This window comes from Episyrphus balteatus, chromosome 1, assembly GCF_945859705.1.
Source record: "Episyrphus balteatus chromosome 1, idEpiBalt1.1, whole genome shotgun sequence".
Taxonomy (NCBI): domain Eukaryota; kingdom Metazoa; phylum Arthropoda; class Insecta; order Diptera; family Syrphidae; genus Episyrphus; species Episyrphus balteatus.
Genome location: NC_079134.1, coordinates 47,185,581 through 47,209,167, shown reverse-complemented (window position 1 = coordinate 47,209,167; position 23,587 = coordinate 47,185,581). Strand labels below are relative to the sequence as shown.

Below are 23,587 nucleotides of genomic sequence, written 5' to 3'. Positions count from 1 at the left end.
AAACGTATGGTGTATACGTAATTTTTTTTTGTAACTAAAGGGCCCCCAAATATCAAAGGGGCCCCAAAATTTAGTCTTACCCCGGGGCCCCGGCGATTCAACGTACGCCACTGGTATTTCGTATTTATTTATGCTTCTGCTCCTAAAAGAAAAATGCAAATAATGAAGGTGCAGACCCTTAGGGGTATTCTTTATATCTCCTTACTTCTTAGGAAAAAAACACTGGTCAACAGACATAGACTTTTTTGTCACAAAAGCCAAAATATACTTTTCTGCAGGTTTTAGGGGTGCTAAAATCGATTCGGAAAATTCTTTATGGCCTCCGTTTTTTTAAGTGTTACCGTTATAAAACCCAGAAAAAAACGTTATTTTTTACTGTTTTTGAGGTTATGCTTTAATGTGTAGATACTGTTATAGTAACTATATCAACTGTGGTAATATCTTTCAACATAATTTGTAACAGTATCTATAAGAACTGTTTTTTTTCTTCTTCCTGTTTTAATCTTTTTTTTTCTGAAGGTTTTTAGTGTGGTGAACTCGAATCCGAAGTTAGAAATATTCTATTAGCCTTCGTTACGGTAATATTAAGCTATTGCATATTTCAAAAACGGAGGCTAATAGAATATTTCTGACTTCGGATTCCGATTAAAATATCAGAAAAGTATAATATTTTGGTTTTTGTGGCAAAACCGCAAAACAAAAATCTTGTTTATCAGAATATGCTCTCTAATATTTGATCATAGTTCAGGAATGGAAAACCTCAAATTTTTTACTTTTTTTGTATTACCACAAGAACAAAATCTTAAATGTAGCAACGACATTTTTTAGTCATTTTTAACATTTTCACATGGAATACTCGTATCTCTTTATCCATAAAATTTAATTTTAAAAAACACACTCAGCGTTATTTTAATAATATTTTTAAATCAAACGATTTCCTCGGAATCAGTTCTTCTTTATCTGTTTCCTAAAATTAGCCCTAAGAATATTCATTCCTTCCGTTCAAACTTCAAAGTATCATTCAATTCACCTCAGAGTTTATTATTTATACACAGAAAATCTATTTTCTACTAAATTTGTACTGGGCAATCATATTTTGTCACACCATTCCTTAAAATTACGGATAAGATAAATGCAATCAACAACAGATAACATTGAGTAATAATTTTCGATAATCAATTTTGTCTACATTCTTTACAAATATGTTTACTCTTATCGATAATAACTTAGATAATATAATGTCATTCAATTTCAGTAGTTCAAACATAAAAGGTCTAAAATGCCCCAATCTGAGAGTGAGGAAAACAAATTGCGTTACCGGCGAACTCAAAGTGTAACACGCGCTGAAGAAATAACAACTAAAGAAGAAAAACAAAGAAGAGTTCAACCTGATAAACCGTAAGTTTGGCTTTTCTTTTAATTAATTATTGAAATAATAAATTAATGAATTTTAAATTGCAATATAGGTGTCACAGGCCAAGAGACTCACTTTTCTCATGGAGTTCTGGGTTCGACAATTTCACTGGACTGGTCAATTGGGGTTTCCTCTTGTTGACCATTGGAGGATTCCGTTTGTGTTTGGAGAATTTACTTAAGTAAGAAAAGACTTTACAATGATGAAAATTAAGTACAAATCATTTTTTTCTACTCTTTGTAAGGTATGGAATTAGAATAAATCCAGTACAATGGTATAATGTACTAAGTGGCAAAAATGAAGGTGAAGGACACCCTACTCTTATGCTTGTTGCATGTAAGTTAATCCGAAATAATACATAAATTGAGTGCTTTAATTTAAACAAATTATTTAAACATTTTCTAGATTCTATTGTACCTATGAGCATGTGTCTATTGTTGGAAAAAGGATTAGCTGCGGTAAGTTATTGAATATAATTTGTTTGTTAAGTTAACAATATACGGAATAGATAGTGCAGAATTTATTAAGGGCTAGCTGCCCATTTTCTTGAAGTAGGTATGTTCAAGTAGGTACATGGTACATGTTACATTAGTGTATGGGTATTATTTCGTAGTTCTTTTAGTAATCGAAATATTACAAAAAAACAATAGCATGTAATATAGCGGTTAAAGTGGCTTATATAATATCGACAAGAGAGACCATTTTAATGGAATTAATATTGAGCTCGAAATATAAAAAAGCAGGATATTTAGAGGATTTAAATGATTTGAAAATGGATATTTCAATGATTGTTGAGTTTTCTTCGGTTAAAAGATTATAAATTTCCATTTGCGGGAAAAAAAAGTTCAACAAAAATGATAAATTTGAGAGCTTTGTCAATTCCCTGCAAGAGACAATATTCTTGAAAAGATATCAAGATTGAAATCCTGTCCTGGCAAGGACAATCCAATACACTAATCATTAATTACAATAGGATACTTGTATAGAACTGATACTAAACCACAGCTGGACCCCTATTCCTGTTTTATGATAAACTGTAATGATGAATTAATCATCATTAAATTAAAATTGTGAAATTTTTTTTTCATCGAACATACATATCACAAACCAGAATAGCAAAATAATACTCGTTTATGTCTGGAAAATTATAAATATTAAGTATACGCCATAGTGTACACATGGGAACTGTTTTCATTATACACCTTTACTTCAATTTGTCCGTTTCTTTAATCTCAATAAAAATTATTCGACCTTCGTGAAATCATATAACTTTTTCGAACAAAAATTACAAAAAAAAAATAAAAACACTTTATTGTTTCACGCTAATAAATGGCTTACACGTGAATGCATTTCGATCGCCTCGGTGGCGCTCATCATCAGCACTAACTCAATTAATTCACTAACTAACTCAAGTAATTCCAGAGCTAAGAAGAGCAGTTAGATTTTATAAGTAGGTAGCAACGAGTGATAACAAACGTGCTGGTGATTCGTTTTCGATGAAATAGCCTCCATAAGTAGTATCAAGTCTTTTAAGGGCCAGTTGCACAAACGTGGGTAACTCTCGGTTCAGGAATTTAACTCTTAGATTTCGGCGTATTAGCTGTGGATCAAGTTTGGTTCAAGCATGACTTTTTTAACATAAATGGACCTTGAACCAGTACTAAACTGCATCTTTAACACCGATTTCAGAAGAAACACCTAAAGGTGTTTACGTGTTTTTTAATTCAATGATGATCTTTGTCATCCGAACCATGACCTTCCCTAATTATTATGATCGACAAAAGCCGATTCGTTTTATTTTTTTCTTCTTCAAATGGGTTTAATTTGTAAATTCTCCAAATAAATTTCCAAAATATAGTAGATACATACGTCACTTCTAGTTAACACGGCATATTAAATCCAGTCAAAAAGGATTCACTTCGAAATTGTTTCCAAGTATAAAAACTTTGTAGATATGTATATGTATTTAATTGGACATTCTTTACCTATCCCCAAAAATCTTAGAAAGCCGATGTTTATGAAATTAATGAAAAGCATATTGGCCTTTTATAGGAAAGCGTAACCAAGTTAAAACGATGATATAATCATAAGAAAACTTATTCCTCTTTTTTAATAATCTTATCGCGTTATCATAGCCAAGTCGGAATATTCATTTAGAATTCCAAAAATTAATTCACTCCAGGTTAATTTAATAAAACTTTGAGAAATCAACACATGGCGTGCGGTTCAGGGCACGTTTTCGGTCAGTCACACATACCGTTTCTATATTAGGCCATGCAGACTCATGCCTTTTATAAGTGGGCCTTAAAAGTAATGTCGTTTTCGATAGGTTTCACTCAAAAACTGACTCATTCTGAAATCGAATAAAATCGTTTCTACAAAATTCGAAAATTTTGTATCTGTGCTGGTAAATAATCAAATTAAAAACACTTGAATACCCCTACATCATTAACATCCCTTTTGAAAAATATTTTCTCACATTCAAATTCAAAATACGTGTTTTTTTAGACATGAAGCAAGTCAATTTGGTTATGTTTTTTATACTGTCACTATCACTTATTCGTGTGGATACAAAAAAAGCACCTCTCACTTTTCTCATACTTAATGAAAACCAAAATTGACTCCACAAAGGCAACCACTCTTCATAAACAATAAAAAAGTAAATTGTGTATTTTTAAATATAATTTACTGGTTTAACTTTAGCAAATACAAAAATAAACAATCACATAGTCTGACTATGGACAAAAATTAACAAGATCGAAATTAATAAGTATTTTAACTTGAAACATTAAATGAAAAATGATAAAAAAAAAAAAAACATAAATTGCATCTTAACCATTTCGAACACTTTGAGTATATTTCTGTAAAGCTTGCTTATGGTTATCTCCTATGGATGCAATCAATCCGGGTACATCTGGACGAGACTGCGATAACTTAGCCAACGATATTGCAAGGAACTTTCTTCCATCTGGAATATCGGCCAAGAAATCCTGACTCTTTGGCTGGGCAAAGTTCAACTGTGAGAAAGCTGCTTGATATCCAGGTGTGTCATCTACTTCTACAAAATGATCGCCATCGTAGGTCGACTGATCTGGCGGCAATTCAAACATTTCCACCAAAGCCGCCAAAAGTCGTGACCAATTTTGGACATAAGGCGCTCCCAACATCGCTGGACATTCGCATAGTATTTTAGATATGCCAACGGCTACAATTTTACGATCCATTTCCGAGCAGACTTTTGCCATATCTGGAATGAAGACTCGATCGACTACCATGCCGAACATGGCATTTTGAATTTGATCAACCAATTCGACAAGTGATGGTGCACCCAACTTGGATGTGTAGTAGCAAAAGAACACAATGAGACCGCGAACGTATTTTGTGGTCTTAGAAAGTGACAGACGTTGGAAGAGTAGAGCGAAGATTTGACGCATTCTTTCTTGAAGTTCTGGAAGCGGGTAATATGTCAGAAGATTTTGCATCAAATAAAATCCTTCGTGATCGTTTGATTTGGATGCAATCATTTTTTGGAAAACTCCCAAAACTGCATTCTAAAAAAAATTCACAAATCATTATAATGCAAAGCAAGTGTTGTTTTATGTAGTTTCTTACCAATTTACCCAAGGAACTGATTTGTTGAGATCCCTGTCTGATAAATGCACAAATAAGACGAATCAAAGGTGTAACATTGCCAGGTCTGTCCCAAAGTGCTGGAGCTAGCAAACATGGGAATAGAGCCCAATATGGCTCTGGAATGGAACCAATACCTTCGCGAATTTCCAACAGAAGAGAGAGCATTTGAAAAACGTATGGCATAAATTCTAAAATATCCTGTTGAAGAATGCCTTGGAAAACTGGGAAGAGAGCTTCTTCAAATGAACTCACAGCAGCTGCTTCAGTTTTGCAAACAATTCTGAAAAAAAAACAATGATTTTTGGTAAAAGGAAATTTTCGAATACAAATTAAATGATAACTTACATGATAGCCAATGATAATGTTTCAAACAGATAATGATTGAAATGTGGTTTCGATGGATTCTTGGCCACTTGTGTAAGTATTTCTGTGAGTCGGGGAAGTGCGACAGCCATGTAAGGCATAGTTGCGCCTTGGAGAGTATTGAAACTTCTCATTATTGCTGAAATAAAAAAATAATATATTACAGATATAGGAAAAAAGATGTAACCAATAGAGAAATGAACTCACGCACACAAACACACACAATCATTTTGCAATTGACTTAAATTTTAAACCACATGTACAATGCTTGATGGAAATTGAAAAGAAATTAAGACAGGGATGTCCTTTAAAAATACAAATCACTGCGATTATTTTTCGTTATGGCGATAACGTAAGAAAAGGTGAACTAAATGACGGATAGTCTTCTTTTTTTTCGGTAAACTTCAATATTCGGAGGGATATGGATATATTAAAATAGTCGCTACAGATAGAGATCATTCTTAACATAAATTGAACGCGGAAAAGGAAATTTAAGCATTCATTTCAAAAACCGACAAAAAAAAATGTCTCCCAGATTTAGGCGCAATATAGCAGACAAACTTTTGTTTTTAGTGTCGCAAAAGTATGATGCACGCATATGAAAACAAAAATTCACTTTTAAAGATTGGTGTGAGGAATTGGAAAGTATAGCTTTCTTTAAAAATAAAACACAAGAAATCTGATGGGATTACCAAAATGTTGGCTCACGAAATTTGATGTTTATTAACCCATCCTGCCGCTTATTATTAAGTCAATAGTGCGTCGAATATTGGTTTCTAAATTATTAATAATACTGGTTTATCAGAATATTCAGAGACTTCTCGTACCCCCACAAAAAGTAGTCTAAAATTTTTAAATTACACGAACGAAAATTTTCAAATTCACAGGAACATTTTATTACATATGTACATGTCTTGGTAGCCAAATGTTTGGCTCAACAGAGTGATGGTTGCACGTGCTGTATGGCATGCTGAGACTTCTTTTTGGAACAATTTCTCAGCCAAACGTTTTGCATTGAAATAAAAAATCACGAATCATTTGCATGAACCGTTCAATATTCACAGTAATGTTGGCACAGTTTTCGGATTTAAAGTCAAATGAACGACTTTTACATGTTATTTCCATCCATCCAGTTTGTATTTATTATTATTTTTTTTTTGTTGATGTAGTTGATTTTCGATTACTTCAAAAACTGCAATTCTGTTTAAATTTTGGAAATAAATTTCTACAATTTCTAAACTTTGTTCTAGTGTGAGTCTTTGCAAAGTGATTTGCCAATGTATGCTTAGAAACAAACAAGCTTCATTCATATGACAGCTAGTTTGACAGATATCCCTATAAGAAGTTCTATATCTCTAAAAAAAAAACACCCTTTATAAAATATCGAATTACAGAATACTAGCTAAATTGAACGTTGGCAATTAATATAAGTCTAACATTCAATTCACTATTCAAAACGAGGGCCGATTTTTTTTTTAATGTAATGTTCCGAAGAATATTGATTATGTTAACAAGTACATAAGTACATATGGGTTCATTGAAATTAAGTTCCATTTTTGTTTTTCAAGGAATTGCAATGAGTGCCGCTTTTCTCCTAAACTCTTCTACAAATTATTTTAAATTTTCTGTACGAAATTTAAGAAGAAAAGCAACTAATTACACACATTTATTATAAATACATAAAATCATGATTGAAACCTTAAAACGTTAATGAAATGATGAAGGAGATAAAATATCTATGGAAATGTAACACTAGACAAGAAACTGATATCTAAAAGATACATATTTCAAAATTACAGAGAATTCACAACGAAGAAAGGTAACCCTTAAAAATACCTGGTACAAGCAAATGCAAAAAGACCAGAATTTAGTTGGCTTCAGAAATGGAACAATAGAAAACTGAGAGGCTCACGCCGTTTTCTGTGGTCAACTCAAAAGCGGATCACTAGTGTGTGGCAGATACGTGGGAGGGTTATGAACTCCTCGACATCGAGAAAAAAGAAGAAATTCTCAAAAACCTGTTATGACATAAGGTTACAATCCAAATATTCGAAGACGAACATAAAAGTGAAATGAGATACCAAGAAGACAGAATCGCTCTTAAGGTCTACAAATTATACCTTCATATCGAAAAGTGATTGTATCATAATCAATAAACACAATTTTAATAAAAGGTTTTGAATCGAGAAAAAAGAAGAAATTCTCAAAAACCTGTTATGACATAAGGTTACAACCCAAATATTCGAAGACCAACTTGCATCGAACATTAAAGTGAAATGAGATGCCAAGAAGACAGAATCGCTCTCAAGGTCTATAAATTACACCTTCATATCGGAAAGTGATTGTATCATAATCAATAAATACAATTTCAATTAAAGGTTTTGAATAAAGTAAAAAACGAAACAGAAGGGATAGGCTTATCAACAGAGTGTTGTTTCCATCGCCATCAAGTTGCATACTGACGGATCGATGAGATTTGTTCAAATATATTTGAGCTCGGAATCAACGTTAAGTTTTGTTTTCAGCAAACGAAAAAGCATAGGAATATCAAAGTAGCACCCGTTGGTCAGAAATTTTGTTTCTTTTTTAGAAAAAAATATTTTACTAATTTTAACTGATTTCTGTTGAATTAATTGGCATATTAGATGGCATGATTAAGATTAACTTTATCTTTACTCCCTCAATAAGAAAACTAAAAAAATGTTATTGACTTACCCTTCATTACATATTCATTTTCTTGTGAACCAGGTAAGCTCAATGTGCCAAATAATGCTCCAAGTAAATCATTTGTATATGGTGCCAAAACAGCCGATGAAACCCTATAATAATAAACAAAAATTAAAAAAATGTCCATCGATCTTGACATCCAAAGTCATAAACTTACAAAAGACTATTACTTTCATCTCTCATAATAAGTATTTTCTCAATAGCACAAGCTGCATAGCTATGCACAACAACACTTTCGGCTTGCAAATGACGAATCAAATGAGGAATGCACGCGACAATTGTCTGTGGTCCCAACAGACTGCGGAATATCATAACAAATTTCAAGGCATCCGATTTGAGTACAGGCAATTCATTTACTAAAATTTAAAAATATTTTAATTGGTTTCCAAACATACTTTTTTGTTTAAATAATTATCTTACTATTTTGCCTTTCGAGTTCTGGAATTATATGCTGTTGACAGAACTGCGGTAGAGGCACCAACTCTGAAGCTTGTGTTATTCCATGTTTCTGAGTTCCACCTCTTGAGGCAAGCGATGTTACCAAATATATCGCTGTGTCCTTAGCACGCCAATTGGCTGTAGGATTTTCAGCATATTTTGCCAGCAAAATTTCCAAATATTGGCCAAAAATACCAAAGATCTTCAATTCGAAATTCTGACTGAGTGTTTTGACAAGATCACAAGCTGCACGACGACGTGTTTCAATATCAGAACCCTCAATATCACGACGAATGTATTCATCGGGATTATCTTCGAATAATTCCTCGTCGGAGGTACGAAAGTCCAAATTGGGAATAACAACTTTCTCACAAATACTAGCCAGAATTTTGGGATCCTCAAAGAGAGTTCTGTAATGATTGCGTTCGGCAACAACTGAGAGGAATTGAAGAGCATTTGAAACCAACTGAAAGAAAGAAAAGAAATTTTATTTAACTTGTTTAAGTAAGAGAGGTCTCAAAAACTCACAGCATCATATTTAGTTTGTATTCCAGTTTTGACAAGCAACTCCCAAACATCAGTTACAAACTGTTGCATATAAGTGCCAAATTCCTCATCATATTTCTGTGCGTATAGACCCAAATTCTCACAAACTTGTGATCTCAAATGTTCCAAAACACCAGCTTCTTCGTCATCGCCAGTATGCAAGCAAGCTACATCAGTTATTAACAACTCATGAAAAGCATTCATCCAAGTTTGCATATTATCCTCAAAGAATTCGGGTAAATCTTGTGAATTTAGAGAATAGAAAACTTTGCAAACCAACACCAAACTGCCATAAATTACTTTTAAAGCTTCAACATTATTCTCATGGACTTTAGTTAAATTCATTGTGGCAAGTAGAAGATCTGTAAGTGGCTTGGCCATACGATCTAATACCAATTTGATTTCTTCCCACAACGACTGAGATTTAAATTCAAAACGATAACGTTTGAATAAAGAGTGAGCTGTTTGTAAGACTCCATTGATGACATTAAAGTCGCCAGTGGAGAATTTATCAACCATTTCATCAATCAGCTGAGGCCATTTTTTAGGGAAATCATATTTCCCAATGATACTGACGGCATCACTCAATTGTTTTTGCAATGCAGTTGGTGAACGTAACATCAGAGTGACAATGAGTGATTTGATTGCATTGCGGTCAGCTTCGTGGATTTTATCTGGTCCGCCGGTATCCTAGGTTTAAAAAATAAAAAACAAACATTGACATATTAAATTGATACCTCAAAATTGGTAGTGGCATTAATACTTGAATCAAAGCAATAGATTTCATTCTTTTTAAGAGATTTTGCAGATTTTTTTAATTTCTTGGGTGTTGTTTCGTTTTTTTAAGTAAGATTTGTTCACTTTAATAAGTAGGAAAATTTTTTTTAATATTTTGCCAAAGGACACTTCTTGATGAAGAAGTATTTCTTTCGAAAAGTTGCAATCAAGTCAAGAAAGACACTTTTTACGAAGACATTCTACATTCCAAGGCCGACATCTACATATCGCACGTTGAGAAAGATAGTTTTACAACTCAAAAAGTGGCGATTTTGAATTAAGTCGATATTCGAGTTGGCTAGCTCAAGTTCATCCCGAATGGGCATGACTTTATCTGCAAAACTAAGAAAGACAAAAACGCTAAAAATTTCTATGTGGTGGTCAAATTTTCAAAGCTTTGAAAAGTTTAATACCTCAATTGACATTCCAAGTGTTAATATTGATTATTATAATATACAAATCCGTAGCCTATTTAAATTATAGCGGTTTTGGTCTCACGTTAGAAAAAAATAAAAAAATCACTTATGTTGTTTTAACAATCATCGATTCAAGTTTTGTTTCATTTGTTTTATAAGTAAAATTAATTTTATGATTTCCCTATTTTACTTCTCCAGGAAAACCGTGTTTTTTGGAGTTGTTATCTTTCCCAACGTGTGGTATCTTCCAACTTCAAGCATTAAATATGTTAAAAACGTTAGAAATCATCGCCTACAAATCATTATGATAATACCAGTTGCATCGTAGTAAAAAAGCATAGTCACAAGACGGCCGTTTTTTAAACAATTCTTTTTATTAAAATAAATTTTGCAGGTATAAAAGTTTATCAGAAACTTTCGTTAAGTCAATATGGCACTGCTGCATTAAGGTCGACGTTTCGTGTATACCTCTGGTACTAGAATGACACCTTAGCCGTATCGGGTAAAAATAAAACTTCATATAACTTAACCAATAAATCGTTTTGGTTTAGTTTTTTAAAGAATCTGGCCTCTGTTTCTATGTTTACATTTACCAGATCAAAGTATTCAGAATCATGAATTAATTACCGACTATGAAAATTCTTAACAAAACTCATTGAATTTTTTTTTGCTTGTTGGCTTCATGTTAAGTTTCACCATATTTTGTTCTTTTTTTTATTTTTTTTTTTTTTTTGTTTGTAATTTAATTTGGATTTAACTGAATTTGGTTATTCAGAGCAAAAAATAAACAGAAATAGATACTTTTGTTCAAATAAAATATCTGTTGTTCGAGTGTGTTTATTTTTGTTTGTTTTTTTTTTTTACTCTGAAAAATCCTCTTGTTAGATTCAAATTGCAATATCATCTTTCGTTAAATTCAACTTTGGGAACTTTTATACTTTTTGGAAACTACAATAACAGACCAAGTTTCTAAAATAATAAACTACGAATTTTTTACAGTGTTCTAAAATAAAAGTTGGAAATTGAGTTTTATTTAAACTTCAAACAGTTACTTAATTTGTAGAAATGAAATATTTTCCAATTATATATTTTAGTTTTTCAATGAATGAATTGTAAAAAACAAAAATTAATTCTGTGGCAATAAGACAGAGTAGCTTATGTCGACTTAAGAAATTTTTGAAATTTTTTTTTTCAGTCTTATTTTTTTATGGTTTTTAATTTTAATTGAACTGAAATTTTTGTCTCTCTACAAATGCAGATAAGAGTTGACTAATTTTTTTTTGCCTAATAAATTAATTTATCAACCGAAGAAACTATTTTCAGTCTTAGCTTCAAATGAAGCCTCAAAAGTCCCTAGATAGTCCCGAAACTCATGCGCTCCAAACCTACCATAGTACGAAAACGAAAAATTTAAAGGCAATTTTCTCGAAACGCGATTTTTTTTCGCGCCGTGCAACGTACCTTAAACACTAATGAAGCTATCGACTTGAAATAAATTGCAAATTACTCGTTGCCATTGCATGAACCTAAAAGTTCAATAAAATTTTTACAATAAATATTTTTTTTTTCAACAATTTGTTTATAAAAAAACATCGTGTTTTTTCGTTTTTTTTTTGGTCTCTAATTTTTATTTTACACTTTTTCTTACTAAATTTAGGTTCATGCAATGCCTATAAATATATTTTATTGGAAGAAAATTTCTTTTTTGATTATAAATATGTACTTTTCTGAACTTGGCCATTGCACGGCAATTTTGTTTTTTTACTTAAAAAAATTGTATCAATATCTCATAATATAATAAATTTTTCCAAATTTCAATAAATGCTTTCGGTTTTCCAAAAATGTTGAGAGCTCTTTAGTTTTTCATTCAAAAAAATTTTTGTTGGACCATTACTTTTGGGACACCCTGCATATCTCATGCGCGGAGATCTATCACATTCTGAAGAGCTTCTTGCCTTGACTATACAAAATTCCTTAACACTCCCAAAACTGGACTTAGGGTATCCAACGGTTTTTTGCACCTTCAAATATTTCTAAAAAATATGTCAAATTTTCAGCAATTTTAGATTTTTGTACTTCTTTTAGAAATAATGCAATTAAGTGAAAATGTTCAAAAATGCAGATTCGCGGTTTTGGCTTTGTGCCTATGATATTTGGGAAATCCTACTGCAGATAGCTTTGCCAAAAAAAAAAAAAAACACCCCATCATTTTCAACTACCTCACAAAAATTTCTAATATTGTTAAATATCAGATATCACATAGAGATTTCAGTCGCGTTCAGTTCAAGAGCTTGACCTCAATCTGAGAATATATTAAAAATTTTAAAGCAATTTTGAGGGCAGTATGAAAATTATTTATTCACAATTTGATTTTATTTGACAATTTTTAATCATCTTATGTTAAGCAAGCGAGCAAATATCATTCGTCCAACTGAGGGACATGAATTATGATGTAGTTTTTAAGTCAAAATTAAAAATTGCAAAATCTGTATATAAGAGCGCTAAAAATACATACATATGCATGTTCTATGGCTTAAGTGAAAGTGGAATCAGCCTCCACTGCAGCCATATCTGTTTGCTACATATTTTTTGCGCTACTATGTCTGTAAATTGAGTTCCATAAGCAACACCATTCTGATGTTACGAGAAAGCTCCCATAATACTTAAGCAACTGTAGTCAAAACATCATTATCAGCCCTATTCTATATGTTTCACGTGAATCAGAAGATTTACTCTATTAACCACGTTTACCTTTGAAAGAACTCTATCTTTTGATGGCAAAGCTTTGTTTCCGTCTGTCTTAGAGAGTCTCAAGAACAAAATTATGCTTTAATTCATCTTTAGCGCCATTTATGCTTTGTATTTTAAAAGCGAATTTAAAGTGATTTTTTTTTTAATAAATCATGTTCGACACATTAGGCGCGTACCACAAAGAAAAAATCTCTCAATGCTCAATGTCATTTTAAAAGAGAGCAAAATAATTTGATGGGACAAGTTTCTCACATGAATCCAATTTTTTTTTTCAAATTCAACAACGAACATTCAATTGTGAAAAAACAAAAATAATTTTTAAATTAATTATTTCGTGAAGCAAGCTACTTCAAATTTTCATTAAATTTTTCATGTTTTTAGCACTATTATGTATTAGTTCACGCCACCAATTTCAATGTCGAACATACAGCTGTTTTATCAAACAAGTGTCAAAACAATAAGAAAAAGAAAGAAAACTGAGAAATGCATCCAAAAAATGTTCGTCTTAGAAATCTCAGAAAAAAAAGTGAGCGCTCAACGGAGATTTTTTGTCTCACTTAAAAAATCTCTGAGCCCTCAGAAATCTCTTTTGTTGGGTCGCACCTATTGTCTATAAAGCCTAGTACGCAGCTGAATCGGAACGAAAAATTTTGAAATCTCCAAAGTCAACAGCGAACATGTTGACTGAAAAATTCCATATGGGTATAATGAGAAAGTCACAATAATAGCTGTGTTCCTTTGGCCTTAAGTATCTACTGCTAAGCAGGGATGCCATTCTAGCGACTTTGTCGCTAGATCTAGCGACATTTCAACTTCTTCCGCGACAAAAAATATTTTGATGTCGCTAGATTATTTCTAGCGACTTTTCTAGTGACTTTTGAAGCCAAGCATTTCTGAGATCTGAGATCTTAAAGCAGTGGACAAATATTTACTTTGTGCAATGAAAAGAACTGCATGATAGTTTTAAATTTGGGGAGAAGTTTCAAAGTACAAAGATGAAGCCGGTGTCAATACTTATCAAGAATTATTTGAGCTAGCTGGAACTGTGATGTCACTTCCCCATTCTAATGCTGAAGTTGAGCGCATTTTTAGTACGATGAACCTTGTGAACAATAAAACCAAAAATAAATTGTCAACAAAAAATTTAAATTCTATTATTCTTATTCGAAATCAGCTTAAATTACTTAACAAAAACTGTCATACCTATGAACTACCAGAAATCGTTTTAAAAACAAATGTATTTAAAAATAATTCTGTTGAAGTTATTGCAACTGAGAATATTGAAGAAATCGATAGTGATCTTTTTGTATGTGTAATACTAAGTATTTTATTCCAAAAGATTTAAGAAATATCTAGATATCTAAGTACCTATTAACAATGAGACTGAATTTTTTTTGTTTTACCTTTATTTGTTTTTTGGATCTAGCCCTAAGTTCGTTTGTTAAATAACTTTGAATTTTTGAAAAAAAAAAAAAAAATTAAGTTATTCAAAATTAAATTTTTGTTGAGCTTTATTTTACAACTTTTTCTAGCGACTTTTTGTCTCCAGAATTTCGCCCAATCTAGCGACTTTTCATTTCAGCTTGTGGCAACACTGCTGCTAAGTACTGCTGGTTGTATTCAACTCCATTTCTTCTATAGAAAAAATGTCTTTGAATGGATTCAGATGTACTAAAAATAAAAAGTACTTTGCTGAGCCCAAAGGAATACAGCCAATAAAAATACAAATCAAAAATTTAAAAAAAAAACATCAGAAAACATGTTTTAAAACATAAACCAATAAAATTAAATTTCGTTCAAGATTTTGTTGTGCTATTTTTGTATGGAAAATTTCGTTTCGCTTTACAAAAAAATTGCCTCGAGATTACTTGAAGTTCAATTTTGTATTTGAAAGGAATTCTATATAAATTTCTTTCTGTGGAATAATTGACATGTTCTATTGAACAAACTTAAGTAGACTATTTTAGCTATGCAATCTAAATAACAGGAATAATCTACCTAAAATAATAATTAAGAATCATTTTGTCCATACTGAGTTAACTCAGAACTACATTCTTCATATAAATGTAACTCATCAGAATTTTACTGTATTAACTTAAAAATCGGACCGAAAAATTAGTCATAAATGCCCTAACAGGAGCTAACATGCTGACAAAATGATGCAGTTCTTTGTTGACCTTCAAATGGTCCCGCACAACTATTAAATTGTTCTAGAAAATTAACAGTCCACTTATAAAATAACCTTGTAGGTTAATTAATTTGAACGTGAACTAAATTTGATTAAAAATCTTATTTTAAGTTAAAATGAATCCAACTCAATTTGGAATACTCACCTCATGTGCAACCCAATTTCGTTTGATGTAGTTTTTAAATGCTATTGCCCCGGCAACTCGAATAGTTATATCGACTTCTTGTTTGTCGATCAAATTCAACAATAAAACAGCATAATTTTGATTGACTTCAATCGATTCGAGCATTTTTTCCGCTAAAAAATAAAATTTCATAAAATTTATAAGAACGGGATTTTTTTTTTGGGAATTTGCAAAAAAAATCTTTTCTTTATCTTTTCTTACCCGGTCTTCTGACAGCTGGATCTGGACTTAATGTTTGCTGCAAATATCCTCCCAATTGTTGTAAATTTGCTTCATTGATCTCCATTTCGATTAAATATTTTTTTAATTATACTCCAAGAAAATGAAATTGATAAATGAGTGAACTTAATTAGAACACTGGGACACTTTTCTTTCTTCTTACAACAAGGAAAGCAATTTTCTTTTTTTTTTTTTGCAGCAATGGAATGCAGCTTGCCGCCTTGCTTGTCGTTTGCGATTTAAATTTCGAGTGAAGTTAGCTACGGTTGAGATTAGATTAGAGCGAATGTCAAAATGAAAATCAGGGATGGTTGTGAAAAAATGAGGTCATATTCGATGGGTGTGTTTCGTGAAATAAAAAGAAATAATGGGAAGGTTACACTATTACAAATGCATTTTACGAACAATTTTTTTTTTTCCGAAGTTTTTTTTTCGATTTTGTACTTCTCCTTTCATTCTAGAATGGCTTTTTTGCCATGATACAACTACTAAAGATATGGAATTGCTCATGTTTTGGTGTTGGTTTTCACACTTTTATGCGCCTCGCTGACTTCACTGAGTTGAGGCAAGTAGGTATTTTTGGCGGGATTTCTTTCTAATTTCTGTTGTTATTGCATTTGGTATTTACTTTAAGGTGACATTTATTGATGAAAACAACATCAAATTGCTTTAATCGACAAAAAAAAAAAACAATTTTTTAAACTTTTAAATCGATTTGTGAAAAAATAAATGTACATTAACATTTTAATATAAAAAAGAAAACTGCAAACCAAAATACAGACATGATTTACTTTGAATTCCTATGCTGAAGGAGGAATGTCAAACTCTTTGAGAGTCTGTGACGTAGATGCGCAGAACGAAACAAAATTATAAACGCGACCCAACCCCAACTAGCACAACAGCTTCTATAAATTTAAATCTCGCAGGATCTACTTTCTATACAGCTTGTATTGAGCTTGCTTCTGAATTTAACTGCTTATAGAAGTTCGGACTTGTTTAAAAACTTCTAATAAGTTGTTTAAATACTGTTAAAGAAACTTAAACGAAAAAAACTTGTTTTTCGTATAAGCCTGTTTAATGAATTTATAGAAGCTTTACAGAAGTTACCAAGTTTTGTATTTGATTTTTGGTTTTGATATTAAATAATCTAGCTCGTACACTTTTTGGTTTTGACATTGAATAATTTAGCTCGGACATTTTTTTGCTATTTGAACTGATAAGTTTTTGATTTCATTATTGAATATACTAGGATGGCCGAGTGGGTAGAGTGATGGACTACCACCAAGCAGATACGAAGTTCGATTCCTGGGTGTGGTAAAAAAATTATATACTTTTAAAATTATTATTAATAGATATACTAAAAACGAAAGGAATGTTATATATAATATCAGATCAAAAGATAAAATTCATGATTTAAAACCAGTTAAAAAAGAATTCTTTTTTGTTTTTGTAGTTGTTTTTTTTTTTTTAATTTCGATAAGACATGTATTAAAGAGCTATACAAGCTCTTCCGAAGCTATCTGTCAAACCTCAAAGCTTCTGTAGAGCTTCGGTAAAGCTTCGTTTAAGATTCTTATAGAGGGTCAAACTTGTATAACGTTCTCCTTTTTCCATGCCCAACAACCTTACTAAAGTTTAAAAGAAGCTGAAATGTAGCTTTTGTAATACCTTAACCGAAGCTGAAATGTTAGTTGGGGAGTGCGCTATCTGTTTAGTTGTATCATGATTTTTGCCTCTTTCAAATCAAACTCTACGAGCACAAGTGCCCATATGAGTATTCAACCTAAATTGCTGATCAAAAGTTAAAAAATAAAAACTTTTGGAATTTATTATTTTAAGCCCAGTATGCTGCTGAAGCGAAACGAAAACATTTTTCTTAGCCAAAATGAGTTTTTATTTCGTTTCACTTCAGCTGCGTACTATGCTTTAAAGCTTTGTACGCTGCTGAAGCGAAACGGAAAAAATCCTAAAGCCTTAAAACCTATAGTACGCAGCTGAATTGAAACGATAACTTTCCATAAAAAAATAGCACAGTGAAATCTTGAACGAAAAGGTTAAAATTTCGTTTTTCGAGTTGCGTACTGTGAATCGATAAGTTTATCAAATTTTTGACATTTTAAAAGGGACAAAAGCCAGAAGTTTGAAATGATTTTTTTTTCGAAATAAATCTAGAAATAAGATATTAAATTTTATCCAAGCTTACTTCCTTTTTCGTTTCCAACATTTCTATAGAGTGAAAATTTAATTTTTGACAAAAAATGTCAAAGACAGTAACGGGTGATATCTTAGCACCGTCTAATTTTCATAATTGTAAAACAGTTTTGTTTGTTATGATTTGAACCCACTAACATATGGAAGTATAATTCAAAAAAAGAATTTCATAATTTCTATTTTGTCCAATATCCACTTTTTTGGATGTTTTGTTCATGAGTATGAACTTCCCTCATGTCTATTTTGTTATTTTTTTTTTATTATTTTTATTAAATGTGTTTACTGTTATAAAGTTCAAAATTAGAACTTAAGCTTAAGAAAACGAATTTCTGATTTGTTTAACGTTCATAAAAAATTAATATATATAATTTTTTTTTAACTTTTTGAAAAAATAAAGATTTGAATTTAGAAACAAATCGTCGCCCGAGAGTTGTTTTGTCGTAAACGCCAAAATGGACTTTTTTAAACTGGATATGTAGTAATAGGTTTTAGAACGTTCTCTTTTCATTTCTGTTATCAGATTTGTCCTATCGTTTACCGTTACTGAGATAATTAGTGTGCATTTTGTCGTATATCCACAAAATAAGCATTGGATTAGCGTTGGTTTGTCGTAAGCGCCAACTTTTGGCGTTTACGACAAAAATTCTATGTATTTTTCAGCTTTTTTTTCTTCAGTATTGGTTTGTCGTACGTCGTACAAAACCGATACGGTAGAAAATTTCGAAAGAAATTTTAAAATTGTTTTTTCTTACATGTATGTAAAAGTAGGTATATATCCGAAATAGAACAGATATAATATACCTACTAGAAAAGTATTTATTGAAAATAAGGACTTCATGTGCTATAGGGACAACGACTTTAAAAACTATGGGCTGCATTAAGCTCTGCGCTACTTGAGGTTTTGCTTTATTCCTAGAGGTGCAAGGAAGAAAAAAGTGCATTTCAGAGACATCTCAAATGTTGTGTTTAATTAATGGTTCTTGTCGTTTGTTCCTGCCGCAAGTATCTTGACCTCATCCTCGGTCGCAAGAAATGATCTGACACAATATGGAAGTGGGTGTGGCTCATAAATATGTACACTTGTTGATCTTCTATCAAAAACACAAGATCACTTCGTTCAAGCGCGCTGTCTTGAAAGAAGTGAAAAAAGGTTGCGGTTTTATTGTTTTATTTTTGTACACTTATTGATCTTGTCGCTTCGTTCACGAGCGCTGTCTTCAACGAAGTGAAGTGAAAAAAATGTCGCTGTTTTATTGCTCTTTTATCGATCACACAAGATCAACAAGTCGACTGTAGTCATGGGCGCCTCGCCGTGGCGCCTCTTTGTTCACGCGCGCTGTCGTGAACGAAGCGAAAAAGGGTTGCTGTGAGTTTTGTTATTGCACCCGCTCGCAAAAACACCTTTTTCGCGAAAAAAAGGTCGCTGTTTTATTGTTTTATTGCTGTACACTTATTGATCTTGTATCGAGCACAAAAGAACAACAAGTCGACGGTCGGTCGCGGGCGGCGCTTCGTTCAAGCGCGCTGTCTTGAAGTGAAAAAAGTTCGCGGTTTTATTGTTTTATTTGTTGTTTCTTTCATGTTTCATAGTCATAGAATGGCTTTTAGTTTTTGTTAAAAAATTGTTTTTTTAATTTTTTTTCCATGTTTATTGTCATATTTATTGTTTTATTCTTGGTTTTTAATGTATTTATTTTACTAATATGTAATAAGACACTATTTTTTAAATGTTTAATTAATAAATAAAAACGAACTGTGAAAATTGAAAATTTACTTTTTTATGTATGTTTTGGTACCTATTGGAATGTCGTACGTGCGTCTACTTTGTCGTACGTGTATGGGATGGAAAAAAAGTTGATTTTGGTGGCGTTTACGACAAACTGATTTTGGGTAAAAACCCCGATAATTTGAAAGCCAAACTAGATGTGATAATTTTGACAACATAAATATAAAGAAGATATCGCACAAAATATTCTATTAAAAATTGAAAAAAATCTATCGGCCAGTTTTTTTTTTATAGAAGCTCAAACCTTAAAATGCGATTTCCCAAAATTCCAAAATTGGCGTATACGACAAAACAATTCTCAGGCGACGAAATAGCCTTTTTATTTAAACACATATTATTTTGATTCGAACCAAAAGAAAACAGGGGTCGAATTACGGCATACGTTCGTTAACGTATGGTCTCTATGCGTCCCTATCTTTTTCTACTAATTAAATAGAGACAGAAATAGTCAAAACGCTTACGTATGATCGTAATCGTGTGCGATAATTCGACCCCAGTGTTTGACATTTAAGTGTTCTCGAAATTTCTTTTTAACTTTAAATCATAAAACCATTATTTGTTCTATATTACTCAATCCACTTTATGTTCTTTTTTTTGTTTGTGTTTTCTTCTATGCTGTTCAATATTGAGTTTTTTTTTAATCAATATCCAACATATTTTGAAAAATTTTTGTCACTATATATGTCATTGTATAATATCCAAAATGATTTCTTTTTTATTTTAATTTATAACTAATTCAAAATAATAGAAAAACTATTTCTATTACATGTTTTAAAAATAAAATTGTCAATGGTTGCAGAAAAAAAATCATTTAAAAACAAAAATTTTCTAATATCTACAAAAATTTTCATTCTGAACTTTAAAAATTGATTTCCCAAAATTTTGAAAAATGGACATTGAACAAGAAGCATCGAAGCGACGAAGGGTCTGAAAAGAATTTTAATAAGATTATTGAACTATTTTAAACACAAAATTGCCAAAGTTTTTTTCGAAAAATTGAGAAAAAATACAAGGAGGTTTTCATGTTAAATTTAATAAAATCAAAATAAAAAATCAAAATGGCTGTCTCCAAACGCTAATAACAAAACAACGCCAAAATTAATGTAAAAGTTTATGGTCCTAAAGTATAGATTTGGTTTTTGTTTTTGTTTTTTCAAAGAAAAAACAATTTTCCACCCACCACTGCTAAAGCAAAATTTTTTAAACAAATTGTTCGAAGAAAGAACAAAAAGATACTTATCGAAACGTTTTTTTTTTTTAGTTCAAGTTACAGAGAACTGTTTTGTTGAATAGAGGCTTTTACAACGGTTTATTATTTCGTTTTTGTTCAATAAATTCTTTTTTGTATTACATTGAATACTGGGAATTATATTTCCTACTTTCTATATTGTTCAATATCCTTAATCCAAAATAACTTCCTCTTTGATTTTTATAAATAATAATAACTAAATCAAAATATAATAGCTGCGTTCCTTTGGAAATATTTATCTACTTTTTAGTACTTAAAACTACTTTGATCTACTTTGCTATACTGAAAAAGTAGTTCAAAGCAACTTTAAGTACTAAAAAGTAGATAAATATTTCCAAAGGAACGCAGCTAATAGAAACAAAAGTTCTGTTTCGTGTTTTAAAAACAAAATTATCAAGGTTTTCAGCAAAAAATCAATACCAATCAAAAATTTTCAATCTGAGCTTAAAAAATCGATTTTCCAACATTTTGAAAAAATGGGCATTGAACAAGTCGCCGTTGAAATATCAGGGGAGTAATCAGAGATTTCATTCCGCTGACTCACTCACTCACTTTTAGCAACTAAATCGATTTTTGGCGAAAAGTGACTCGTATTTTTCACTCGCTTCGATTTCGAATAAGCTAAAACTTTGTCTGCTTTGTCAGGTACCACTGTGGCGTATGAGTAACTTTTTTTTTATTTTGTCAGGTATCACTGTGGTGAATGAATAACTATTTTTTTTTTAATTGTTCGCTCTGTCTTTTTTCAAACAATTTCACTTTAGTAAAGTCAAATAAAGTTTTTACATTACAAAAAATATCTATAGGACTTTTACTTTGTATTTTATTTTGACTTGAAATCTTAGAAGATAGTCCAGTTCAGAGACGGAAGAAGAAAAAGCTAAAATTTTGAAATTTGAAACATTTCTAACATTACACAATAAAGAAGCTATTTTCTTCAAAATTGGCTTTAATTATGTTAAGCTTTTTTTAACTTATGTTCAAATCAACTAAACTGTTTTGTCATATTCTTCAAAATATGACGAGGAACCATATAGTTGACATATAGCCGCATAATGCAGAACTAGCCTAAATCACATTTTCAAAAATATTCAGGAGATTGATTTAATACACAGGCAGGCGCAGAACGCAATTGGCTTTCGTCTCAAAAGGAAAAAAAACGAAAATTCGAAATTTTGGACTAAGGGTATAGTTCTGCATTCATGAGACTATATGCACTTTCCGTCATGATATACATTTTTATTTAATAGAAAATCTTACTGTGATATGCTTAATATAAACCATTTTACTATTAAAGCCTGGTACGCTGCTCGCGCTAAATTTTAGCTCCCATACAAATTATCGAAAAATTTTAGCCGAGCTAAAATGAGTCCCATACAAATTATCGATAACTTGTAAGGGAATTTTATCTCAGCTAAAATTTAGCGCGAGCAGCGTACCAGGCTTAAACAAAAAATAATGAAAATTATTCTTTGTTAACATTTTTCTTTCTTTATCATACATATACTATTAAGGGTTATTTAAAGCTATAAACTTACTGTCTTCACGAACAATATGAATTCACTAGCTGTATTTTTAACCAGTCTTTTTGAATAACATTACAGACAAAAAAGACATTTAAAATATTTTTTTATTCTATTCACAGGATATAATTCCAGAAACTGCTGGAATGTTCTCACAGATTGTTAACATTTTAGTTCTTATCTTGCTGCCAATGGTTATTTTGCATGTCAAGGGTCATGCATTTAGTATAAGTAAGTTGATTTTTTAAAATAATTTCTTTCTGCCTATAATAATGTTAAAAAACAATTATCTTTAATTCATCATTAGTTGGAGCTACAACAGTCTGTTTTCTATACTCAATATTATTTTTAAAAACCTGGAGTTATGTTCAAGTCAACATGTGGTGTCGAAAAAGTTTCCGTGAACAACAAAAGCCCCGTAAACGGCGCCCAAGTATCTCAATTGCTGAGTTACGTAAGTAGTACTTTGTTAAAATACCATTTATTTAGTAAAATATCATTTAAATTTTTTTTTAGAAAACCATGCCGGACATTCCGATGATTCCAAACAGACTGACAAAGATGTCCCCAAATTAGTACAATATCCTAACAATCTTAACTACAAAGATCTTTTTTACTTCCTTGGTGCTCCAACACTTTGTTACGAACTGAATTTCCCAAGGACTACGAGGTATTAATCATAAGTTGAGTAGTTAAAAGATCTTAAAACTAATAATTTTGTTTTTAGAATTCGAAAGCGTTTCCTTTTGAAACGTCTCTTGGAAGTTATCTTTGGAGTAAATGTTCTAATGGCACTCTTTCAACAATGGATCATTCCATCAGTTCGAAACTCATTAATTCCATTCTCGAATATGGATGTAGTTTTGGCAACTGAAAGGCTACTTAAACTTGCTGTAGGTCTTTTTAAAATGAGTCTTATTTAATTATATTTCTTATGATAACTTTTTAGGTTCCTAACCATCTTGTGTGGTTGTGCTTCTTTTATTTAACATTTCACTCATTTCTAAATTTGTGCGGTGAGCTTTTACACTTTGCCGATAGAAATTTCTACTGTGATTGGTGGAATGCTAATAATATTGACACCTTTTGGAGGACATGGAATATGCCCGTCCACAGGTACTTTTTCCTTGAATTATAACGGATAGTTATGATTTTATTTGTC

General features: G+C 31.4%; 2 protein-coding genes across 5 annotated transcripts in view; one reads left to right on the top strand and one right to left on the bottom strand.

The window, feature by feature from the left end:
• LOC129918116 (diacylglycerol O-acyltransferase 1) overlaps positions 1 to 23,587 on the top strand; it is a 29,092-nt gene that overhangs the window by 4,982 nt on the left and 523 nt on the right. For 2 of the 4 annotated variants that reach the window (XM_055998476.1, XM_055998495.1), the window contains exons 2-10: positions 1,259 to 1,398; positions 1,467 to 1,595; positions 1,659 to 1,750; positions 1,820 to 1,872; positions 22,548 to 22,656; positions 22,733 to 22,879; positions 22,942 to 23,095; positions 23,153 to 23,318; positions 23,375 to 23,541. In XM_055998476.1, the coding sequence (XP_055854451.1) occupies positions 1,280 to 1,398; positions 1,467 to 1,595; positions 1,659 to 1,750; positions 1,820 to 1,872; positions 22,548 to 22,656; positions 22,733 to 22,879; positions 22,942 to 23,095; positions 23,153 to 23,318; positions 23,375 to 23,541 (1,136 nt within the window). In that variant the 5' untranslated portion in view covers positions 1,259 to 1,279. Of the gene's footprint in view, positions 1 to 1,255; positions 1,399 to 1,466; positions 1,596 to 1,658; positions 1,751 to 1,819; positions 1,873 to 22,547; positions 22,657 to 22,732; positions 22,880 to 22,941; positions 23,096 to 23,152; positions 23,319 to 23,374; positions 23,542 to 23,587 lie in introns of all 4 variants that reach the window. The other 2 variants (XM_055998468.1, XM_055998485.1) reach the window with 1 other exon arrangement.
• On the bottom strand, positions 4,079 to 15,913 carry LOC129918106 (exportin-2). Its single transcript, XM_055998456.1, has 9 exons — positions 15,639 to 15,913; positions 15,399 to 15,550; positions 9,104 to 9,811; positions 8,558 to 9,041; positions 8,295 to 8,493; positions 8,126 to 8,229; positions 5,393 to 5,549; positions 5,027 to 5,327; positions 4,079 to 4,965 (listed from the first exon to the last, which is right to left on the bottom strand). Exons 1-9 carry the CDS (start codon positions 15,721 to 15,723, stop codon positions 4,246 to 4,248), a joined length of 2,910 nt encoding a protein of 969 aa, XP_055854431.1. The 5' UTR covers positions 15,724 to 15,913; the 3' UTR covers positions 4,079 to 4,245.